The sequence below is a fragment of the Tachypleus tridentatus genome, chromosome 9 (assembly GCF_004210375.1).
Source record: "Tachypleus tridentatus isolate NWPU-2018 chromosome 9, ASM421037v1, whole genome shotgun sequence".
Lineage (NCBI taxonomy): Eukaryota > Metazoa > Arthropoda > Merostomata > Xiphosura > Limulidae > Tachypleus > Tachypleus tridentatus.
This window is the reverse complement of record NC_134833.1, coordinates 64,735,811-64,760,050: the sequence shown is the minus strand read 5'-3', so window position 1 is coordinate 64,760,050 and position 24,240 is coordinate 64,735,811. Positions and strand designations below refer to the sequence as shown.

The 24,240-nt window shown below is 33.7% G+C and overlaps 1 protein-coding gene across 3 annotated transcripts; it reads left to right on the top strand.

The window, feature by feature from the left end:
* Nucleotides 1–925: 925 nt before the first annotated feature.
* On the top strand, nucleotides 926–23,783 carry LOC143225328 (quinone oxidoreductase-like protein 2 homolog). Of its 3 annotated transcripts, none has more exons than XM_076454512.1 (9): nucleotides 926–1,083; nucleotides 3,371–3,630; nucleotides 5,473–5,569; nucleotides 15,043–15,173; nucleotides 15,563–15,669; nucleotides 17,216–17,297; nucleotides 19,043–19,224; nucleotides 19,576–19,804; nucleotides 22,896–23,783. In XM_076454512.1, the coding sequence occupies exons 1-9, from the start codon at nucleotides 1,032–1,034 to the stop codon at nucleotides 22,962–22,964; spliced, it is 1,209 nt and encodes a 402-aa protein (XP_076310627.1). In that variant the 5' UTR covers nucleotides 926–1,031; the 3' UTR covers nucleotides 22,965–23,783. The 3 variants fall into 3 exon arrangements, with proteins under 3 accessions (XP_076310627.1, XP_076310629.1, XP_076310628.1); XM_076454514.1 differs by lacking the exon at nucleotides 926–1,083 and adding an exon at nucleotides 1,268–1,365; XM_076454513.1 differs by lacking the exon at nucleotides 926–1,083 and adding an exon at nucleotides 1,301–1,464.
* Nucleotides 23,784–24,240: the final 457 nt, after the last annotated feature.

The window sequence follows — 24,240 nt, the reverse complement described above, 5'->3', positions numbered from 1 at the left end:
CCAACTGCTGAAGCACTACATTCTAAAATGTATATGATATTTGAGTCCATTTTAAACTCATCCTATAGTAACCTAAATTAGTTTAGGTGTGTAAATAAAATTGTGACGTTGCGCCTAACTTATTATTCGGTATTATACAGTAGACCAACTGTTTTCACCAAAGTGTCGCATATTCAAGGCTCAATAGCACAGCGTGAGTCAGCAAATCAAAGAAACACAGAAAAGCTTATTATAAATATTATATATACATATCATCATTATAGAGACCTTACTGTGTTATTTGGTTTGCTGATTTAAATTCCTTCTGTGGGGTTCAATTCCCACCAGATATTCGGATGTAACTTTGATATAAAAACACAGGCACATGTATTACAGTCCATAGCAACGGGTACAAAGAATGCATTAGGCCCGTACATCACAATATTTTCCTTCGTTTAAAATAAATTCATAATGAAATCCAATACGTAAGAAAAGTATACGTAATTAATTAACTATATTGATACCCCGGTTGATTTTGAGTTTCGATCTGAGTGCATAACTTATTCTGATCTGAAGTTACAAACATAAGAGGTTTATTATTTGAACCCAAATTTTCTTAAATTTTCACCAAATCTTGTTTTTGCTTTTGTATTATGTCTTGAAGGAAAATGAAATATTATTCAAGAATCACATTAGGGTAAGTACATGTATTTCGCGCTCAATAGGAAATGTTTTTATTATATAGTTGCAATATAGTTGCAGATAGATAAGCATCTATCTTTTATCTCACATTGCTAGAGAATGTTATACTAGTTTTTGAATTTTTAGGAATAATTATTTTGTGTTTATTATTTATATAAAATAATATGATGAATCAATTAAGTGTTCATTATGTCCTACCAGGAAATTTAGTCGAAACTTAAAATATTTAAGTCAGTGTGAGGTCGCTGTTGTTGTTGTTTTGAATTAAGCACAAAACTACACAATGGTCTATCTGTGTTCTGCCCACACAGGTATCGAAACCCGGTTTTTAGCGTTGTAAGTCCACAGACATGCCGCTGAGCCACTGGAGGGCGAGATCGCTACAGTGTTTAATCAAAACCGGTATATCTATGACTGTATTTAAATAGTAAAAGTAAACAATAACAATAGATTAACATATATTAAAAGTTTGAAAATGTGTGCATTTTATATCATAGTGGAAACAATTATTTTGTGTTTGTTATTTATATAAAATAATATGATGTATCAATTAAATGTTATGTCCTACCAGGAAATTTAGTCGAAACTTAAAATATTTAACTCAGTGTGAGGTCGCTGTGGTATGTAATCAAAACCGGTATATCGATGACTGTATACAACTAGTAATCGTAAACAATAATAATAGTTGAGTATATATTAAAAGTTTGAAATTGTGTGCATTTTATATCATAGTGCTAACTTTTAAAGCAAAGGTTTTAGTTGTGCAATATCCTTACCTTCAAGGTATTTAGCGAACAAAAATATTATTACTTTTTTAGGATGTTTATGTTAGAGTTATACAAGTAAATTACGATTTAATTATTGATAAATCTACAGTTCTTAATAATATTAGTAATACATCTGGGATCGAGTTTAACAGTGTATAACTTATTAAGTTAAAACCAAGTACATGTACTTAGAATTTGAATTTTTGATGAGATAGGAATATGTAAAGCATGAATTAAGCAAAGTCTAAGGCTTTTTTCTTTTACAAACTGTATTAATAGTGTAGTATGTATTAAGAATGACTCCAACCGTTACCAGCACTCACTAATAGTAACAGTAAAACTGATTTCTCCATTGTCTAACACTAGCAGTACCATTATAAATATATAATTATTGTGTGACCCCAAACAAAAGAGGCTATCACTTTCTCAGACAATCCAGTATTTGCATGTTACACTATATTCTACACTCCAGAATATAAAATTCCTATAAGCATAAAATTAATTAAATGTGACATAAATGCTAAGGAATAGAAATAACTTGTGTTGATATGGGAGTAATAAAACAGGATAAAGGTAGCATGGTGGAAGAGACCAGTGTAATCAATGATACTTACTATAAAAATCATAATGGTGATGTAATTTTTATGCATTGTAATAAATTATAGTGTGTGGAATACTTATGTATTACACATACATAATGTGGTGTAAGAAATCACTAATGTAAAACATCTACTTAAATCTGGGCTTAGACTTCCTCACATAGTCATTAAAAGGTTAGCAAGTCAACAAAATTCAAATCTTGCTATTCCTGACTGTATTGATCCCCACCCCTCACCCACAAATATCTGTGAAGATTGTCCTTAAGTTAAACATACACCACAAGCTGACCACCTTATGAAAATGGTATACAAGATTGCAGATGTTACTGTGAGGTACCCGATGTTCATCCAACACAAACAGCACCGAATAATGTGTGCACAACTTATTTGATTTAACATTTACCCAGCTGGGATGGCTTTTATTAGTGTACTTTCAAAAAAAGACTGAGTGACTGTAGAATTTACTTACAAAGAAAATTGAAGTTTGCTTTAGGGAGAGTCTTACAAATAGGAGTGAAAAAATGACAGCATTAAAGAAATAGAAAAGTCTAAAAGTTAAATCAGGTTTTTGACTTGAAATGGAAAGAGGTTTAGGGCTCGACAAGTGGATCTGTTTCTGACTGTGCTCACAGTTTGTGACAAACTTACAATACTTATATATATTAATTATAACAGCTTGTTACAAACTTACAGTACATATGTATCTTAATTATAACTGTTTGTTACAGTTACAATATATATATGTTATAACAGTTTGTTACAAAGTTACAATACATATATATGTTAATTATAACAGCTTGTTACAAACTTTCAGTACATATATGCATTAATTAACAGCTTGTTACAAACTTACAGTACATATATGTGTTAATTATAACACCTGGTGACAAAAGTAGCTACTCTTCTCTACATGGTTAGACAGTGACAAGTGATACTTGCAGTTATAAGGTATGCTATTTGTGTAGAGTACTTGTATAACTATACTATTACAATATATGACAATTAGCAGACCATGATTAGGAACTGGCATTGGTCTCAAAATGTACATCATCTGAAGGCAGAATTGGCTATGTAAGGTGGTGAATGGCAAGAGACATCTGGATTTAAATGTACTTGGTGGTTAGTGTGTGATGGAGAATGAAGGTGAAACTAGAAAGAGAATTAAATGGAAGTGTACTTACTTGTTTTAATTTCTTGTTTCCAGATTCTCATATTTTTTCCAGTTAAAAAGAATGCTACAGAAATTATTATTCATGAGAGTTTAGCTACTGGTATGAAATTAAGATAAAATTATCCTTATCTGCTTTTTTATATGTTTATCAGGTAACTGTAAATACATCATGAACAGACTAATAAACCTCGTAGTTTTTGCTACTGTCAGAATCGAGAAACCAACTGGAGTTTACCCATTTATTCACAAGTTATTTGACAGAACTTTTATGGGAAGATCTAATGTGAGATCAAACCTCCAAATGCAGTTGAGAGCCCAGTTTGCTCATACAAAATCTGCTGTTGTAGAAGAGTACAGAAAACCACTTGTGGTCAGAGAAGTGAAAAAAAGGAACAAGCTCCAGGCCAATGAGGTGTGAAAGTTGTAAGACTTGTTTTTGTTTTGAGAATAAATGCCACCCTTGTATATTCTGATGAGAGATGATAAAATTTCACTCATACCTTTTTAAACTGTGTTATTGTTGTTTTGTTAGTTTAATTGCAAACCAAATATTTGTCATTATTTTTTACTAGTATATTTAAATTAAACACCAGTAGACCTGGGTTGTTAGTAATATTTGTTAACAAATTAACCAAGTATAGCTTATTTTGTTTTAATTGTATTTAACATGGTTTGAGGAACACTATTAACTAGTTAGCAGATACCAGTAATCAACCAAACTCTCCCATCTAGTCCAAAGCTCACTGAATCTCAAGGTTCCCTGCCCCGTGTAGCTTTTTGCTTAAAAACAAACATAATATCAATGTATCAGTAACTTGGATAGAATTACTTTGACATTAGTACAATCAATAGTTCAAGATTTAATTAAAACATTTACTAGAAAAAATATTCTCTAATGTGGTGATGTTCAAGTAAATAGCTTATTTGAATGTAGGGAGTTTAAGAATGATGAAAGAAAATGATGCCATCCTCTTACCAAATAATGTACTGACATTTATTTTATCACTATACATTATACACAATACTGTGTTCTTTTTGAAATGCTTTTAATAGTTTCCAGATAAACATGAAATATATTGAACCAATTTTTCAGTGTTACTGGTAGTAATCTGTTGTATATAATTCTAGATCAACATTTTATTCACAATAAACAATCCATGAGATGATGGAAGTCTTTTTGCAGTATACACCCTTGTGATAAATTAATTGAAACAAATGGTAATTTTACAATATTTTCAGCATGGCAGCTGGTGTAGGCTCACTGGACCTGCTGATTTCCTTTAATAGTCATTTTTTTCACACAGACGGCATCATTAGCTGTACTTTGCAGTACGGTCGATCTATTTTTGGGATATATAATGAAAATTTGAGGAATATTACGTCATTCGGAATTGCGTTAGAAGGGCAAGGAGACCAGTCAAGAAACAACTTCTTACCAACTCAATGAAGAAGAAACGGTATCAATGGGGTCTGAAATACAAGAACTGGATGCAAGAACAATGAAGGAAGGTGTTATTCAATGACGAGACTCATTTCTTCGTACAGGGTCAAAGAAGTCTGCATGTTTGCAGATATCCAGGTCAGAAACTTCGAGAATCTCACATCAATCAGTTCGTAAAACATCATTGAAGAAGATGTTTTGGGGCTTTTTCAGCTACTATGGCGTTGGAAGCTTACATATCGTAGAAGGTATGATGCGAAGACCACAGTACATCGAAGTTTTGCAGAGAAGAGTTGTTCCAGAATTGAAAAAGATATTTCCATAGATCTGGCATTTTTCAGCAAGATCTGGCTCTGTGCCACAACATCGAAACTTGTGAAGAATTTTATGACTACAACGCGAACAAAGGTGCTGGACTGGCCTGGAAACTCTCCGGACTTAAATCCTATTGAAAATCTTTGGGTGATTTGTAAAGAAAGACTTCGGGGAAAAGATTGTACTACGAAAGATAAGCTAATTGAGACCATAATTGAGGTGTGGTACTGCGATCCAAAAATTAGTAAAAATTGCAGTCAGTTCGTGGATTTGATGCCAAAGCAGATAAATGATATTCTGAAAAATAAAGGCAGTCATATCATGTATTAATTTGTGAGTAATTTTTGGATTCTCAGAAATAAAGTGCAAAAAATTGAAAAAATCGTAATTTTCCATCTTGTTTCAATTAATTTGCACAAGTGTGTAGAACATTGTGTGTACATACATGTATAAAGTTCTCTGTGTTTTAATTCTGTTGTGTTATTGGTATTTCCCAAGGTACATGTGGCAGTTCACAGCTGTGGAGTTAACAATTCAGATCTTTTAATAAGCCAAGGAGAGTATGCTGTAAAAATCAAACTACCATTTGTTCCAGGTAAATACATAGTTATATATAGTGTTAATGTATATTTATCAGTTAACTGACTGTGTATCAGGCCAGTGTAATGTAGCATTATTGTGTTGAACAAGTAAGGTTCACTATAATTCTGAATTGATGAAATGAGTCCTTGTGAAATATGTAAACAGTATAAGTCTCTTGTAGACAAAATCTCAGATGTGGTAATAAAGTATTCACACTTATGACATATCTGTGAAATGATGAATTAAGTCTGACTTGGACTTGGGGAAGTCGGGGTGAAAGGTGATGTTCAAGTAAAAATTAAAGATCCATTGCACATTGCACAGTTTGCATATTGTATTTGCCCAACCTCTGCAGCTTCCTAAATTCACATTTAAGTTGTTATTCATTATCCCTGTATATTATTTGGTATTTTCTCTCATCTAACATCTTATTCATAATACCACATTAAATAACATTCTGTACAAGGTTGAGGCTAGTATATTTTGTTCCCCACCTATGCACATATAACTCTGTGTGGAATTGCTATGTTATTTCCAGTTGTCTCCCAACATAAATTCATTGTTCAGTATACCATTTAATTATATACACAGTTAATGTTTTCATTCCAGCAAATACATACATGTAGTTAATTGCATTATTTCATTGTTCACTAGTAGAAACTTTAAGTAGATTCTTTATGGACAAATTCATTGTTCTAGATAAGTACACATTCACATTTTTTTTTCCCCATTGACATATACTCAGTTCTGTATAAAGTAGGTGACAGTTTTGTATTGTGTGGTATTGTGATGGATATGTCAAATACATTTTTTTCTTTTCAGTAGCAAAATTATTTACAGAAAGATCGCATCTACACAAGTATTGCTAACACTAATTTTTAACTTTTTAATCTTTAAAGCATATTTCTCACATCAACTTTTTCCCTACTGTTTACAGATGAGGGCTAAATTTATACCCCTTGAGGCCCCTTTTCTAAAATGATTAAAAAATTGAGGCTGCCTTCTTTGGGGCTCAAGAACACTATACAGTTACATGAGTTTCTTTCCCTCTAAGTCCAGTACTGTTATAGATTAACTCATCACTTCTTTTCCCACATACACAAATCAGATGTCATTTGTGGTCATTTGAATTTGCTGAATTCTAACCATATGTAACATATTTCACAGTCTACTTTTTAAACCAGTGGTTAGGCAACTTGCTGAGTTACAACCATGTCTAACATATTCCACAATCTAATGTTTACCCCTCAGTGTGGATTCCTGTACATAGTGAGGGGACCTCCCAGGGAAGGTTCTGTTCTTTTAGTTTACCTCCTCTGGGATCTAAACATTCACCCACGTGTTTGCCATGCATGGTGACCTATGAAGAGGAGGAGAGGATCCTGGTGGTTGAGGGGTCCAACCCTAACACACCACTTTGACCTTGAATTCATGTAGATGGGCAGCCTTGGGGTGGCCCCCCTTGGGTTAGTCAGCTGGTCTACTTGAGCTAGGGTCAACCAAGTATCAGTGTTGGATGTTCTCAACATGTGTTGTAGACATTTTATCTGATGCTGGTGTTTGGGTACAATGCACATGAAACCCTAGTGTTGCTGCAGTGTCCTTGTTTAACATTGTAGTGTGTCCCCTCATTGGACTCCATGGTAGGTGGGGTCACTGGGCACCGAAATATTCTTTTATTATTATGGATTCTCCAAATAAAAGCTTAAATAAAATAGTTAAAAAACTATCCATAAGTAAACGACTACATCTTGAAGATTCTGACCAGCAATCTTCAACATCTGTAATGCCTGTACCTAATTTTCGTATACTACTTTCTCTTTCAGACAAATCTTTAGGGCAGATGTCTCCCTTTCTCATTCATAAGGGACCAGAGGGACTTGCTGGCTTTCTAAAGTCAGTAAAGAAGCTTCACTCTGGTGACATACTGGTGGAAACATCCACACCTCAACACAGTGAACTCCTCTTGCACTCAAAGGCAATTGGGGATATACCTATTGAGGTTATGCCTCATGCTACTCTGAATTCATCACACGGAGTTATTGTTGAGAGGGATTTGAAGAACATCCCAGAGTCAGAGATTCTGCTGGTTTCTCCAAGCAAGGAGTTTCTGCAGTTCGGCATATCTCCACTCATAAAGATGGAATTATGATGCTGACCAGTCTTCTCATTCTGACATTTGCATCACCATGTCCACCTGGCACCATCAAGGCAGGTTATCTTAATTGCAAGGTATGGCCATACATTCCACATCCTCTCAGATGTTTCCAGTGTCAGCAATTCAGTCACTCAAAGACATCATGTTGTGGTTCCTTGACACGTGCTCATTGAGGTGGTAAGGACCACAAAGCCTATGAGTGTGAAATGGACCCTCGTTGCTTCAACTGCAATGGCTCTCACCCATCCTACTTTTGTTCTTGCCCAAAATGGTTGGAAGAAAGAGGTGCAGCATTTGAAAACAATTCAAACAATACTTACCCTGAGGCTCAAAAGTTGCTGTCCACCACTTTATCTCAGACACATGCTGCTGCACTTTTTTCCACTACTACAGTGGGAGTGTGGATAGATCTCTCTGTGCCTCCAAAATAATCATTCTCAAACCAAATGAAAAGTCTTTTGACCTCCATGGTTAAAAATGTTGATGAATCAACTTCAACACACCCATCTCTGTCCCTAACATACATTCCAGCAAACCCCAAGATCCACTTTCTTTGGTTCCTGGTACAGGCATTTCCTCAGGTACATCTTCTCCCACCCCAAGATGCAAAACAATCATTTGTTCATGTTCTCAGTTGCCAGAATCATCTTCCAAAAGCAAAACCTGCCCAATCAACCCAGGGCAGGATCCATGGAGGTTGACAGACCTATCTTGAAAAAAAACAATAAAGAAAAAAGAGAATGGCTCTCCAACCAATTTGCCAACGCATAAATGAAAATGTCCACCTTAATACAATAGAATTATGGAGGTTTATGTTCTAATCTGGATGACATCAGAGCACTGATTGCTTCTTACCATCCTGTATGTCTTTCCACACAGGAAACATTTCTGAAACCTGCCAATACAGTTACCTTTTGGCAGTTTTCTTTGTACAAAAATGACAGGCTGTGTGATGGATGAGTGCATGAAGGGGTGGCACTGTTGGTTGATCAGCATGTGCCCACCCTGTCTTTGCCACTTGACACAGTCTTGAAGGCTGTAGCCATCCGTGTTTTCTTGGGTCATATCATCATTGTTTGTTCTCTCTATCTATCACCTGGAGAGATCTATGATCAATCACATCTTGATGCTCTCATTGAACAGTTGTCATTTCCCTTTTTAATTGTGGGGGACTTTAATGGACATCATCTGCTCTGGGGAAGTGCTGATATTGATGGGAGGGGTCACCCCGTAGATTGTATGCTCTCTGATCACAACCTTTCTCTTTTCAGTAGTGGTTCTTACACTTATTTTCATGCACCTAGTCAGTCTTTTACTGCTATTGATCTCTCAGTTTGCTCCCCTTCACTATTCTCCCATTTTTCATGGAGAGTTGACAATAATCCATAAGGCAATGATCATTTTCCTATAATTTTGAGAGAGACTGGCCATGGTCAGTGCCACCCAACCCACTTGCCCTGGTGGAAGCTGGATCAAGCAAACTGGCCCTCTTTCACTGCAGAATTTAATCCTGCCATCAATAGACAACTGTGTGGCAGTAGTAACTGACTGTATTATAGAGGCAGCAGCTCAATGTATTCCTAAAACCTCAACACATTTTCCACGGTACCCTCATCCGTGGTGGAATCCTGCCTGCCACATGGCACAGAAGGCTCAAAAACAGGCCTGAGATACTTTTTGTAGGTATCCCATACTCTCGCACCTCATCACTTTCCAGCAGGCCTGTGCAATGCATGGTGGATAAGACGTCAAAGCCAGAAGGACTCTTTGATTAAGTTCACAACCAGCATATCTTCTACCACTAGTTCCAAAGTCATGTGGAACAAGATTCAAAAGATGAATGGGCAATATAATTCTGTCCCACTCTTGATCTTGCTCTCTGATGGCCAGGAAGTAGCTGATACCTGGAACATTGCCGATACTCTAGGTGAAAGCTTTTGCCAGGTATCTAGTACTTCTGCTTCTTCCTCCACCTTCTTAGCCATCAAGACTCAGGCAGAGTGATCACCTCTTTCCTTTTGAGCTGACTGTCTTTATTGGTATAATCGTCCCTTTACAGTGGTAGAACTTAAACTGGCCCTTTATTGGTTTGGCAGTACATCATTTGGACCTGATGATGTACATTATGAAATGCTGTGCCATCTATCTCCTGCTTCTCTTGCTATTTTTCTGATTGTTTTTAACTGGATCTGGCAGAAGAATGTTTTTCTAATGCCTGATGCCAGGCTATTTTTCCTACCTTTCTCTAAGCCTGTGAAAGATCTCAAGATATCTTCAAACTACCGTCCAATTGCTTTGATGAGCTGACTCTGTAAGACCTTAAATAGGGTGGTTAATGTTCATCTTGTTTGATTCCTTGAATCAAACAACCTCCTCTTGTCCAACCCATATGGGATCCGACGGCAGCGCTCCACCATGGACCACCTGCTTCGAACTTGAAACATCAATCAGAGTAGCCTTTCTTGCATGACATCTTGTATCAATATTCTTTGACATTGAGAAGGCTTATGATACAACATGGAGGTATGGCATTTTGTGAGACCTCCATGTATATGGGTTACATGTCCATTTTTATTAAAAACTTTTAATGGATGGGTGATTCCAAGTTTGTGTTGGTTCAACACTTTCCCGTTCTCTTCTACAGGAACTTAGAGTCCCTCAGGGCTGTGTTTTGAGTGTCACACTTTTCAGTATAAAGATTAATGCCATCACTGAACAACTTCCTCTTACTGTTGCAAACAGGCTTTATGTAGATGACTATCACATCTCGTGTCAGTCGTCGAACATAAAGTATATTGAACAGCAGCTACAGACTTCCCTCAATCATTTACTGAAGTGGACCACAACAAACGGCTTTAACTTCTCTCTCTCTAAAACCGTTTGTATGTACTTTTGCCACAATGGGGTATTCATCCTGATCCTGAACTCTGTATTGGTGAAGTTGTGCTGCCTGTGGTCCCTGACACAAAGTTCTTGGGACTTATCTTTGACCATAAGCTGACCTTTATACCACACATCAAGCAGCTATTGGTCAAATGTACAAGAGCACTGAACATCCTCTATGTATTCTCTTCCACCACTTGGGAAGCACATTGGTGTTCTATGCTAAAGATATATTGTGCTCTTATTTGATCAAAACTAGATTATGGATCACTGGTCTATGGCTCTGCCAGGACCTCGGCCTTAAAGATGCTGGACCCCGTTCATCATCAAGGACTTTGGCTCTGCACTGGGGCTTTCTGCATTTCCCCAGTTCAGAGCTTATACACAGTCTCATGAACCTTCTTTGCACCTCTGTCGTTTGCAACTGTCTTTACTACATGCTTCAAAAATTCATTCCTTACCAAAGCATCCCACCTGGGGTTGTGTTTTCCTTCCTCGGTGGGCCATACTTTTTCAGAACAGACAATCTGCCGTTGCTCTTTTTAGCCTTTGTATCCAGGTGCAGTTGGATGAATTGGGTCTGTCCTTGGGTAACATTACTGTATCCACTGATCAGCCCATCCCACCATGGCTTATTACAGTCTCCAACTGTGACCGATCTTTAAGTCATCTGAGAAAAGCAGATGCTCCTGATTGGAAATACTGTCTGTTATTTGCTAAACATCTTTCGAACCATCCTTCCAATTCTATTTATACAGCTGGTTCAAAATCAGGTGACTGTGTGGGCTCTTCCATGGTCTGTTGTGGTTCAGTGGTTGTGCACAAAATCCTCTTTACAGCTTCTGTGTTCACTGCTGAACTGTATGCCATTTCTCTTGCGCTGGATCACATGAAGCTAAGCAGTACTCAAATTGCACTATTTATACTGACTTGCTTAGCTCTCTATTATCCCTGGAATTGCTTCACATTAGTTCACACCCTGTTCTTGCCGATATTCAAAACCGACTGGCCTATTTCTCTTTAATATCTACTTCTATCCAGTTTTTCTGGATACTGAGCCATTTTGGTATTCACAGCAATGAGCGTGCTGACACCGCAGCTAAATTTGTCTGCTCTGGCACTATCACTGCCGTGCCTGTTCCATATGTGGACTGTGGTCTTGTATTCAAGGCTTGGCTCCATGCTAGTTGGCAGTCGACTTGGAGTGAGCAACATGAAAACAAGCTTTTCCAAATAAAACTGTATATTGGATTTTGGCCATCTTGCTTCCATAAGGATTGGAAAGAAGTTATTCTAACTAGACTACGCATTGATCACAGTTTTTTAACCCCTCCTTTTCTTTTATCTGGAACTGATGCACCAGTGTGTAGTCTGTGTAACACTCAGGTCACAGTAAGCCACATTTTACTGCCTTGCCATTGTTAAAACTCTCAATGATGGCACCATTTTGAACATGTTCTGTCCCAAGGTTTTTCTGTAATGTTAGACAGTGTTATTGGTGATGGTGACACTGTCCACATTAGAAATGTTCTTAGTTTTTTAAGGGCCATTAATCTTTTTAATGCTATTAAAGTTTTTAATTTATATGTTAGACCTTTTTTAATGTGATTCTCCTTTAAGAATCAAAGTACATCTAGTTCAATTTGAAATTAGAAAATGGACGTAACATCAAATAACTCAAAACCAGGACTGGAAAAGCCAACTTCAGGTGACTAACACTGCTGTTTGAACTTCCCATTAGTCTTCCTGGCAAGTTATAATATTTAGAATTTTGCTACAAGTCTTTTAAAACTTGCATTACTTTACTTTCTGGAAATGGCCATAATATCAAATAACTCCAAACCAGGACTGGAAAGGCCAATTTCAGGTGACTCATGATGGTTTTTTAATATATCTGTTAGTCTTTCTGGCGAGTTATGATAATTACTGCTATGCTGCAGAAAGTCCTTTACAACTTGTATTACTTTAGTTTTTCTCTTACTGCTGTAGACTATATGTAAAAATTGGATTTAATGCTATTTATGTTTTTAATTCAATAATTAAACTTTGTTTTGTTTTCAGTGATGTCGAAACATGTGGTCAGCTTCCGGTCAGTTACCTCTTTCTTTCTTTGTGAACCTGACGATGACCGAAGAAGGTCGAAACGTTGTTCACTCTTCTACGTAAAATATTTTCTCAACCCAAATGAGCCGTTTTTGCATACATATTTGTTTTGTTTTACTTTAATTTCCTTTATGAATTTTAATAATTTTAATTTAATTTTAACTTTTTACCAGATGTTTGGCACAGATTGCTTAGTTGCTTTGCACCATAAAACACTAAACCAACCAACCAACTAATGTTTACACCAGTGATTAGGCAACTTGCTGAATTACAATCATGTGTAACATATTCCACAGTCTACTATTTAAACTGGGGATTATATACCTTGATCAATTACAACCATGTAATATATTCCACAGTCTACCGTTTAAACCTGGAATTAGGTAGCTTGCTGAATTACAACCATGTGTAACATATTCCACAGTCTACTTTTAAACCAACGATTAGGCAACTTGCTGAATTACAACCATGTGTAACATATTCCACAGTCTACTTTTTAAACCAGTGATTAGGCAAGTTGCTGAAATACAACCATGTGTAATTTATTCCACAGTCTACTGTTTAAACCAATGGTTAGGCAACTTGCTGAATAACAATTATATATCATATTCCTCTGATCATGTTTTTCTTGGTATATTTGTTTTAGGTACATAAACAGTTACATAAATCTCAATAGGTGTATAGATGCTTGAATGTTAATAAGTTGATGTTAGGTAAGTTAATAGTTACCTACAGATTTTTTAAAACTTGGTATCATTATAATGATCTATGAAGATTTCAGCAATGTATCTAGCAAGAAGATATTTTTCCTATAAAAAAAGGTTTTAACACTGTACTCACTAGGATAGGGAAACCTTTCTAAGCTTAACATTTGAATAAGCTTCTTAAAATTTGTAATACAATCTAGAAGTACCAGGTAATTTATTAATAACAACATCTAAAACCATTTTATTCATCTTACATTTGTATTCATGCCAGTTGAGATGCAATTTCTTTCCTAATTTTCATGCCTCGAGAGTATAGCACTACCTTTTCAATATCGGACATCCTCTTACTTTGTGCTACTAACTTGGTTATTCTGTCAAGCATTTCCTAAATTAAAGAAACATTCTTTTCAAGCATACTGACAAGTACAAAAATAATGTTATTCAGTTAGAGCAAACAAATTATTTTATAAGTTGATAAAATACATAAATTACTATATAGTTTTAATTCAATTATTCTGTGTATACAACAAGAACCCAACAATTACTTTTCTATAATTCTAAGACAGTGTTGATGAGAGGAAATTACTTAACCACACACTTTTAGTTAACAGGCCTAACATTTTTTCACTCTCTCTCTGCCTATGTTTTAAAATCTACATTAGGTGTAAAAGAAATGAAAAAAATAAATTAACAAACAGTAATCAACTTTTAATCTTGCTGGCTATGTGTCAAACATTGAACTGTAGTGGTAGTATGTGCCCAACAACCAATTTTACAAAATCCAGTTAGTTCAAAAGTATTTATCTGTCACTTTTTTGGTGCTACCATGTTAATCCATATGTTTTATTAAAGTGTGATTAAAAATATGAATCTCCATCATCAAATAAGTATATTGTAATAAATTGGCAAACAATGATTTATAAGCATGATGATTTGGCTTATTTTGAGGTGTGGGTGGAGGGCATGCTACAGGTTTCAACATAACATTGGTCTGTTTTCTTCAGGTATATCTCTCAAAACATGTTCCCCAAAATATAAGTCATTATAAATCCATATTTACCAGTTTATTAAAAACACCTTTTAATGTATAAAGGTTTATAGGCTGTGAATTGCCCTTTATTTAAAGCTTTATTTACTAAGTATTTAAAAAAACTTTACAAATTAAACTAAAGCTGTAGTTTATGATAACATGTTGAAGATTTTTTTCTGCTCATTGTGATGTGCATTGAGCTATATAACAGCACAGTTTTCAAGTAAACATAACTACCAGCCAAAACATAAACAAATGATTTCACTTTGGAATGCATTATTGTTTAAGGTGTAACTGAATGTTTAGTAAATTCTTACTTTATATCATAAAAACTTCATAGCAAATTATTCTGGTTCCTAGTCATAATGTTTTTCTATGAAAGATCCGTAATTTTATGTTATTTCAAGTCTCAATTTCATATAAACATCTGCAATTTCTCGTGGTTGTATTACCAAAGGACACAAGGTTTGCCATTTGTTACATCCCATATTACTTTTTTTTGCTTTTAGAATCAGTGTAAAAAATATTTTAAAATACAATATTTACTTCATTAGTCTGACTATGGATCATTATCATATGAATTATTCATGTTTACTTACTAACAGGATTTGAAATAGCTGGCGAGGTAGTTAGTGTTGGTAGTGAAGTAGTAGAACTAAGTCCTGGAGAGAGAGTTATTGGGCTTAGCAAGGAATCATTTTCAGGTTTTGCAGAAGATTGTATAGTGGAAAAGAAGGTATGTAGATAAAGAATACCAGATTAAGTCTGATAGATTAGTAGAGTAAATGAACTTCCATTGCATGTTGCTGTTATTAAAATCTAGCTTTTTCTTTTAGTATCAGTGTATGATATAAATAAATAAATTTTTCAAAGAAATGTGGTTTCATGTGGAATTGATATCTACTTAACTGAATCTGTTACTAGGAACGTAATGTTTTTAATTTTAAGTTTTGTTGAAAATCTTGTTGGGATGTTTTCCAGTTAATATTATTATATTTATATCTCCTGAATATTTCTGTGCTATTTATATTACTCTGAAAACGTTAAATTTGTATAATAACATTAGGTGACTGATGTAAATTGATTTTTTGTGAAACAGTTAAGTGAAAATGGAACAATTTACAGGATTTATGGAGGGTGCCTCAGTCCATGTCGTTTGAAGTGGCTGCTGCACTTGCTGATAGTTACAGTACTGCTTTGTTAGCCTGTCGACGAGCAAACCTGAAACCAGGGTAATGTATAAATATTATAGTTTGTTTCTTTGAATTGAAACATCTTTTTTTGTGAAAATGTTATTAAGGTAAAATCTAGTTAATAATGTCTAATTAAAACAAGTTTAAAATTATGCTTTTTGAAAAGATTCATCAAAACTGGTGCATTAAGTGAAATTATGTTTTATAAATTGTTATTTCATTTGAAAGTCCCTTTAATTTTCTCTTTCGTATGAATATATATCTGTTCTTTATTTAACCAAAAGATACTGGCTAGTCTGTGATTGTCATTTACCATATCTCAAATGATTGTTTTGAAAGCTTTTAGCATATTACTCTGAATACTTCTGAATAATTTGTGTTTACTTATTAGCAGTATTTGAAATTGCTGATCTTGCAACCACAACACCCCTTTATTGTTTTTTGTGGCATTCCCTCACTCATGCTTACGTAAATAGAGTATATTTCATGGGATGCTAATGGAAATTTACTGTTGTTTTTGTTACAAAGTATTTTAATAATATTTATGTGTTGTTACTGTTACAATGTACTGTACTAATATTTGTGTTGTTTTTGTTACAATGAATTGTACTAATACGTATGTGTTGTTTTTGTCACAAAGTATTGCACTAATACTTGTGTGTTGTTTTTATCACAAAGTATTGCACTAATACTTGTGTGTTGTTTTTGTCACAAAGTATGGTACTAATACGTGTGTGTTGTTTTTGTCACAAAGTATTGTACTGATACGTGTGTGTTGTTTTTTCACAAAGTATTGTACTGATATTGTGATATTAAAACTTTTAATTAAAGTACAGAACAACATGTCAACCTTGTTAGGTCAGCATCAGTCAGTTGAAAATTTTCTTTCTTAACCTGATGATGACCTAACAAAGTTGACATGTTGTTCTGTACTTTAAAAGTTTTAATACCCATACCAGCTGTCTCATGAATACAAATGAAGACTAAATCCAAATGGCCAAAATAAACTGTTCATATAAATGCAAACTCTTCCTTAGGATGGTTATAACGAAGTATGTATAAAATAAGGGGAAACATGACTAGAAAATGAAAACTAAATATAACAATACTTTGTGACAAAAGCAACACCCAAGTATTAGTACAATATAAAGGAACACCATCATACCTATATTAATTAATAACCTAACATCTAACTGCAATGCTTCCTACAATTTCATACTGTTTTACACTCTTGTCCCTAAGACGTGCCCAGCAATGGTCAGTTGTAAACTCTCTCTTTGTTAACCTGAAGATGATCTAAGAAGGTTGAAATATTGTTCTACACTTTAATTTAATTAAAGTTTTAATACCCATACCCAACGGTCTTATGAATACACTTGTACTTGAAGTGGGTTTCTTATCATCATGAATAGTCTTCAATTATTTTCTCAACCACTCTTTAAGTAACTGTGATGCTAAAAAGAGCAAATATGTTTTGTTTATTTTTCTCACAAAAATATATTTGGATTAAGTAAACTGATTATGTTCTCATCATTTAAGTAATAAAACTTTACAAACGTGACAGTGATTGGTTGTTGTTTTTCAGAGATACGGTATTAGTAACAGCAGCAGCTGGGGGTCTTGGTCTTGCAGCAGTGGACCTTACTGCCAATGTCTTTAAAGCAAAGGTAGATTGGAAATGTTTTTTTTAAATTTATTTTTGTGAGACAAAGGTTTTAATTTACTGAGTTGATCTTTGTAAGATAAAGGTACATTTTAATATGCAGAATAAAACTGGTAGTGGGAAAATTTATGCTATTTAAATCTTGTATGTGGCATCACCAAACTTCCTGTTTCATTCAGTACTTCGTGTTGGACATCAAATATTCCCTTTGAACAATCAGTGGCAAACCATATCAGTGTAAGAACTACATAGTTTTAATTGTATAATCAGATGAGAAAAAATTCTTATAATTATATGAAAGTAGGAAAGTTTCTGTGCTTCTGGTTGTCACAAAAGACAAGATTTTTGCACCTGATTTAATACTTAAAACTGCTGCACCAAAAGATTATGGGCACTAGTTAGTTGTGACATCCGTAACAGTTAAACTTTGGATGATGTGTATATCCAAATATAGTGCTAAATAGGAGTCAGGGGTGGATTGCAAGGTTCTTAAATTTTACTATTTTTTGAGCCTTTAAAATTAGATTTCTCTTGCTATAGATAATGTTTGGAAAAATAATTTAAAAATCATACAGTGAATAAAAGTGTGAACATTTTTAATTTTTTGTGTGGTTATGATTGTGGATTGCAAAGATTTGCAAGTAGCAATTAGAAATATACTTTGTATTTCTGAAAAAGGTTGCATTGTTTACATTAATATTACATTCTTAACACAGATTAAAGTTTTGACACACACCATTAGTTGCATTTAATTGAAACAACTCATCTTTTACATGAACACTCATAAATTATCACTGTTGTTCTACAGTGTAAACTTTATAATTCAGGATCAGAAGGTCAGTTACAAAATGCTTGTACACATCAAAGAGTTCATAGGTTCTCACAGTCTTAAGATTCAAGGTATGCTGACTAACCAGATGGTATGATGATAACTTACCAGATTATTATAAATATTCCAGACATCGGGGTAAGCTTTGCCTTCTCATTGGTTCAACTTATCAATATAATCTTCTTTACATTTGTCACTAAGATTATTTACAGCACCCCTTAACAGAGTATATAAGAAATATTTGTCATTTTTCATCCAAGATCTGCATGAGCACTTCATGTTCAATATGGCAGAGTAAAATACAACCATGTGACTTTTTTTTTTTATGTCAGTGCAAGACTTCTATTCTGCACATAAGAAATGGATTTCTTAACAACAAAAGAATAAACTTTTTTTTACCAAAGTATTTAGTAATATTCTGTTATGAAACTGTTTATTACAAATTCATCTCTTGACACTGAGAGGTGTAATTTTTTACATCGCTACAGCCAGAAGCTTATTTTGAAATTAGTCAGCAGTTATGTGGACAAAAACAGATTTTTAAACCTTAATTAGAGCTTAAAATTTATTTGGTGAAATTATGCCTTAAAATCAAAAGACATACTTCTGTTGGGCTTTTTTCTGATAAAGAAAATTCAGACGTTTTTTCTGGTACATTTAATACATTAAAACACATACTTTATCACCAGATTGTCAAGATAAATAATTAATTGAAAAATATAAAAGATGTACAGTTTACAACCAATTCCATATGTTTAGTAGATGGATAAAAGTCAGATGTAAAAAATTCAATTTATAGCACATTTATAAAGTTCCTGAAATTATACATGCTCAATGTTATTCTTTAATTTTTCAAAGAAATAATTTTTTTGTATTGTTTTTTTTTCACTGTTTTCATGTTTATTAATTTTATGTTGCAGGTTATTGGAGCATGCAGTACTGAAGACAAGGTTGCACTTGTAAGAGAAAAGGGGGCTTTCTCTGCTCTGAACTACAGTGACAGAGAACTAACGAAAGAAGTGATGAAACACACAAACGATACTGGTGTTAAAATTATTTTTGATGCAGTTGGAGGAGAGATATTTGAAGACTGCTTGAATTGGTATTTTTAGTATTTTGTAAAGTACATTCACAAATAGCTTAAAACATATTGCTTTTTGGTAACAGTGTAAATGAAAAACTCAGAATGTTTAATAATTATTATAACTTTGTATATTATGCAACTAGATCTTTCCACAGTCATTATGTACAGATAACTTTGTTTTCACAGCAAATGTTTTGCTAATTTTTACCATGGTAAACAGTTTAACTACTTCCTTAAGTGAGTTAGCTGTGAAGATGAGCATTTACCTAATAAGAACTATGTACAAATTACAGTATTTTATAATGCTGCAGTGTGAAAGGAGGCATATTTAGCTCACACGTTTTGTTTGTATATTTATGAAAATATTAGTGTAGCCCACGAGGGAAGTGTCATTGTAGCAGGGTTTGCATCTCGTCAAGTTCCCAAGATTTCCACCAGTCAACTGCTCCTTAAGTCGTGTGCTTTGATTGGTGTTTCCTTGAGCCATTACCGATTAATGGCAAATCAGGTTTACAGAGACACTGTACAAGAAGTAATTGACATGTATAATGACCAATACATTGAACCTCATATATCAACAACATTTAATCTTGATGAGGTAAGTAAAGTTACATCTTACCAAAGCTTCTTAGTAGAATGGTGCAAGGGTTACCACTTGGTCAAGTAAAATAACTACTTTTACTAAATCATCCAGATAGAATACTTTCTCTTGAGACAACTAATGCAGGTTTCTATTAGAGAGTGTTGATAAATTGGTATAAACTAGTGACTAGTCTTTAATCATATTTCTCTCAGTTCTAATGTTGAATTTTTTATTCTCAGTTCGTGAAACTATGGCTTGCTGTTAGCTTCAAAAACAAAAGTTGTTGGTTTAAATCTTGTTAATTTCATTTTCAAACATTTCAGAAAAACACCATATTTTACCATAGACGAATGTAAAGAAACAGTTTCCGAATTTATTTTCAAACAGTGATTTTGTATTTACTAATATTATACATCATTAATCATTTTATTAGAACTTTGTATAACCAAATCTATTAGTTACATAATTTTCAGAAGACTGCATGAGATGTAAGACAAGGGGTAATAGCAGTGAACTATGACATTTGCAAAACGTAGCATTTTAATAGCTTTCTGTCAGGAGCTATGTTATCAGTGATATTTCTATAACTCCGTGTTCATGTATATTTGTCACTAGAATCTATCAACAATGGTGACAGTCCTTTTGTGTTTTAGAACAAAGCCACCTTGGGTTATCTGCTGTGTCTACTGCAGAGAACTGTCTTCTTGTAGAAAAAATGTTTTCAACCACTGTTGACTATTCACAGGAAAGATATTTTTAAAAATAAACGTGAAAAGATGTTTGTTTCAATGGACAGGTCCCATTGACACTGTTCAAGTTCACCATCGCCAAATGTAGTATGCTAAAAACACTACCAGGTGGCTGCTAACAAGAAGTATAAAACTGTTTCTTTTACATAGAAAGTCCCGACTTCATTTTTGTGAAAAACTGTTAAGTATGAGATGTTGCATGATAAGCCACATTTAGTCCTGTTCTGCAGCTAATGACAGAATTAAAAATGATTGAATCACTTGTTCTTCTGCTCTTGAAATCTGCTAGAGGTGGTGTAATGGTGTGAGGAATGATCTCATGGCAGAATTGAGCCCTTTGATTGCTTTTTAAGAGTGAGTAACATTAGAATGTAAGTATTGTGTTCATGTACACCTATGATGCTATATTTTCAACAAAATGGACTATTTAGAAGAGATGATAATCCCTTAAACTTGCATTATTTGATTAAATGGACAAGGTGGTAATTAGAAGTCATCTTTTTTGGTCAATATAATCACAAATAACTTTTAAGTAAGGATTTTTTTTATGAACATTGTTACAAGTCACCATCATACCCCTATTCTGTAAACCAAATACAAACTGTACTTTTTAACATTAAGATTTTCTGTCATCTTCTGGAGTTGGTGCCATCATCACACTGAAAAAGTGATCCAAACAAAGATTAGATGTGGGCTGAAATAAAGTGATCAGACCATATGTATACAATTAAAACTATTCTTGCTATTACTTAATAATTGTTACGTTTTTACTAATTTTTATATAAGATGATAGAGTGTAGTGTAGTTCTCTTTTCACATCCCAAAAGTCCAGAAACAAAACTGATTTTGGGTGTAAGACACATTACTAGAACAAACTTAATAAAGTTCAAATAATATCTTATTACAATAAAGGCATCTAGCTACCAGCTGCTAGAAATTATAGCCACCAGTGGCTGTTGACCAGGTCTTCATTTAGTACCTAAGCTGTATTGGATTCTGTTTATCTGGTGTAATTTTTAAAACCATGCTTGTCTCTAATTATGAGTTATTATATGGATTAAAGTATGTTATTGAACTGTGAAATGTATTTGACAAGATAACCCAGATATTTCTCAAATTATCTGGATAACAAAAAAAAAATTGGGGCAGCTAAAAAGAAATCTTTTAGCAAAATATTTCACTTCCTCAGTTTGTAAAAGAAACTTAGCTGAAAAAATGAAAAGTAGAAACTATTTTCACATGCTGAAAGACTTTGAAATAGTCATATAAATTCTTGTCTTTGGTTATAAACATAAAATGACATTGTGCTTGTGTTAGATAATTTCTTGTCTTTGGTTATAAACATAAAATGACATTGTGCTTGTGTTAGATAATTTCTTTTCTTTGGTTATAAACATAAAATGACATTGTGCTTGTGTTAGATAATTTCTTGTCTTTGATTATAAATATAAAATAATGTTGTGCTTGTGTTAGGTAAGTATAACTTTAAAGTAAACACTGTTATGGTTGGGCTTGTGTTCTATATATACAAGTTTTGTACCAGCTACAGTAAATTTGTTCTTAATGTTTGAAAATATAGCAGTTTAATGTCAGGTTGTCCAGATTTAAGGAAAATAAAATTACCTCTAGTTTTCGAGGCAAAATTCAAAATTTCCAAGTATACCCAGAAACACGCAACAACGTTTGAAATTTACTTAATAATTACAGCTAATTAACACAACTTTAAATGGAAATTTAATTTTAAAGAGTAAGAAAGCTTCAATCTTTGAAACTAGAGACAATAGTCCTTCAGGTAATGACAATGATACTTTTTTTTGTTACTGATACATATCTGATTAATTGTATTAAATAACATAATTACCATCAAATAAGATAACACCATTATCGTCTGAAATCGTGTTAAAACATTCCAATAACTGGCAAAGCTTAGCAGCAGGTTCCAAGATAAAAACGGAAGGACTGGTCCATAAGTGTCCCTACTTTTCAGGATCTGGAATAGCTTTTCTTCAATATTGCCTTGCTTTTTTTCAGATTTCATAAATCTTTCTGCAGGAAGAAATGTACATTTTTTTAGTTAACATTTGAATGTAATAATGGCATGTTAAAAACCTTCCATTATTATTATTTTAATTAACTTATTGAATTGTTGGGTCTGTCATATATAAAATGCTTCTTATTTAATTGTGAAAATTATTAAAATATATAAAATTCTATATAATTGGTTTTGTTTATGTTTCAATGTTGTGATGAAAATGCAAACATGATTATATATTTTCCTGAAGGTTTTTGTATATTCTAAAATTAAGATTTTATTTTACTCTGTTTATTTACTTTTTTTTTTTTGATGTTCATCTTAGGTGAATGAAGCTTTCAAATACATTGAAGATAGAAAGTCTACAGGAAAAGTTGTTCTAAACATAAGATAATGCAGAACAAGAATAGTTTTGAGGTTTATACATCTCAATGATTCCAGCACAATTATTCAAATCATTCTTAATGCCAAATACAGCCCTCTAAACCTGTATTTCTAATGTTGTGAAATCATATATGTTAGGGTATTAACAGTTCAAATTAAGCAATTAGTGAAGATTACCTATTCACAGAGAAATGTCATGACAATTAACTGATTGTCAAAGTTTAGGTCGTTCCAGAAAATTCTTATGTATAAAAGCTAATGGAGTATTTTAAAAGTAAATAAGTGATTCTTGTTATAACAGTGTATTTCTATCACTCAGAATTAAGGAGTTAAAAAGACAACTGTAGAATTTGCAGACATTTCATTTATTAATTATTATGGTTTTGCCAGTAAATGTATCATCTTTCAAGGTGAAATTATTTCTAATCAAACACTCCTGATTCTTAAATGACTTAAAGAAAATTGATGAAATTTGGTTGATTGGATGGCAACTGCATTTGTGGAAACACAAGTATGGAGGAATAATGTTTCTACCTTTTGTCACTTGCTTAATTTGGTTCACACCCTAACAGCTGTTGTTCATATAAATTAACAAGTAATCCTAAGTGGCTACTGACTACACCATATCACAAACACCATTGGTTGAGGTTCTATGGTATCATGGAAGTTATCACTAATATACTAGCTTTGAAGAAACCCATTTAACAGTTTTGAAAGAGATAAGATATTCATATAACCTTTACATACATAATAGCCACTACAAGGTCTGGTGTATTGTATCCTAACCTACAATCCCTGGGTTCTCATAATTAAAAGGAAATTAAATGTAACAACTTTTGTTTGTTTGTTCTGTTTTTGTATTTTGTGCAAAGCTACAAGAGGGCTATCTGTGCTAGCCATCCCTAATTTTGTAGTGTAAGACTAGAGAGAAGGCAGTTAGTAATCACCACCCACTGCCAACTCTTAGGGTACTCTCAGACCAAAGAATAGTGGAATTGACCATCACATTATTATGCCCTTATGACTGAAAGGGCGAGTATGTTTGGTGCAAGGGGGATTCAAACCCACGACTTTCAGATTACAAGTTGAGCACCCTAACCATCTGGCCAGGTTTGGCCAACAACTTTTGTATTCTTTCTACACATTTTTTAAATATTTTTAAAGGGAATTGATTCCATTAGCAATAATTTGGCCATAGATATAAATTACACAGTTGCCAACTGTAAACCAATGATAAGACCACAGTGATAAATTTGTTTTGGGTGGCATTCAAGTGTGATAGGACT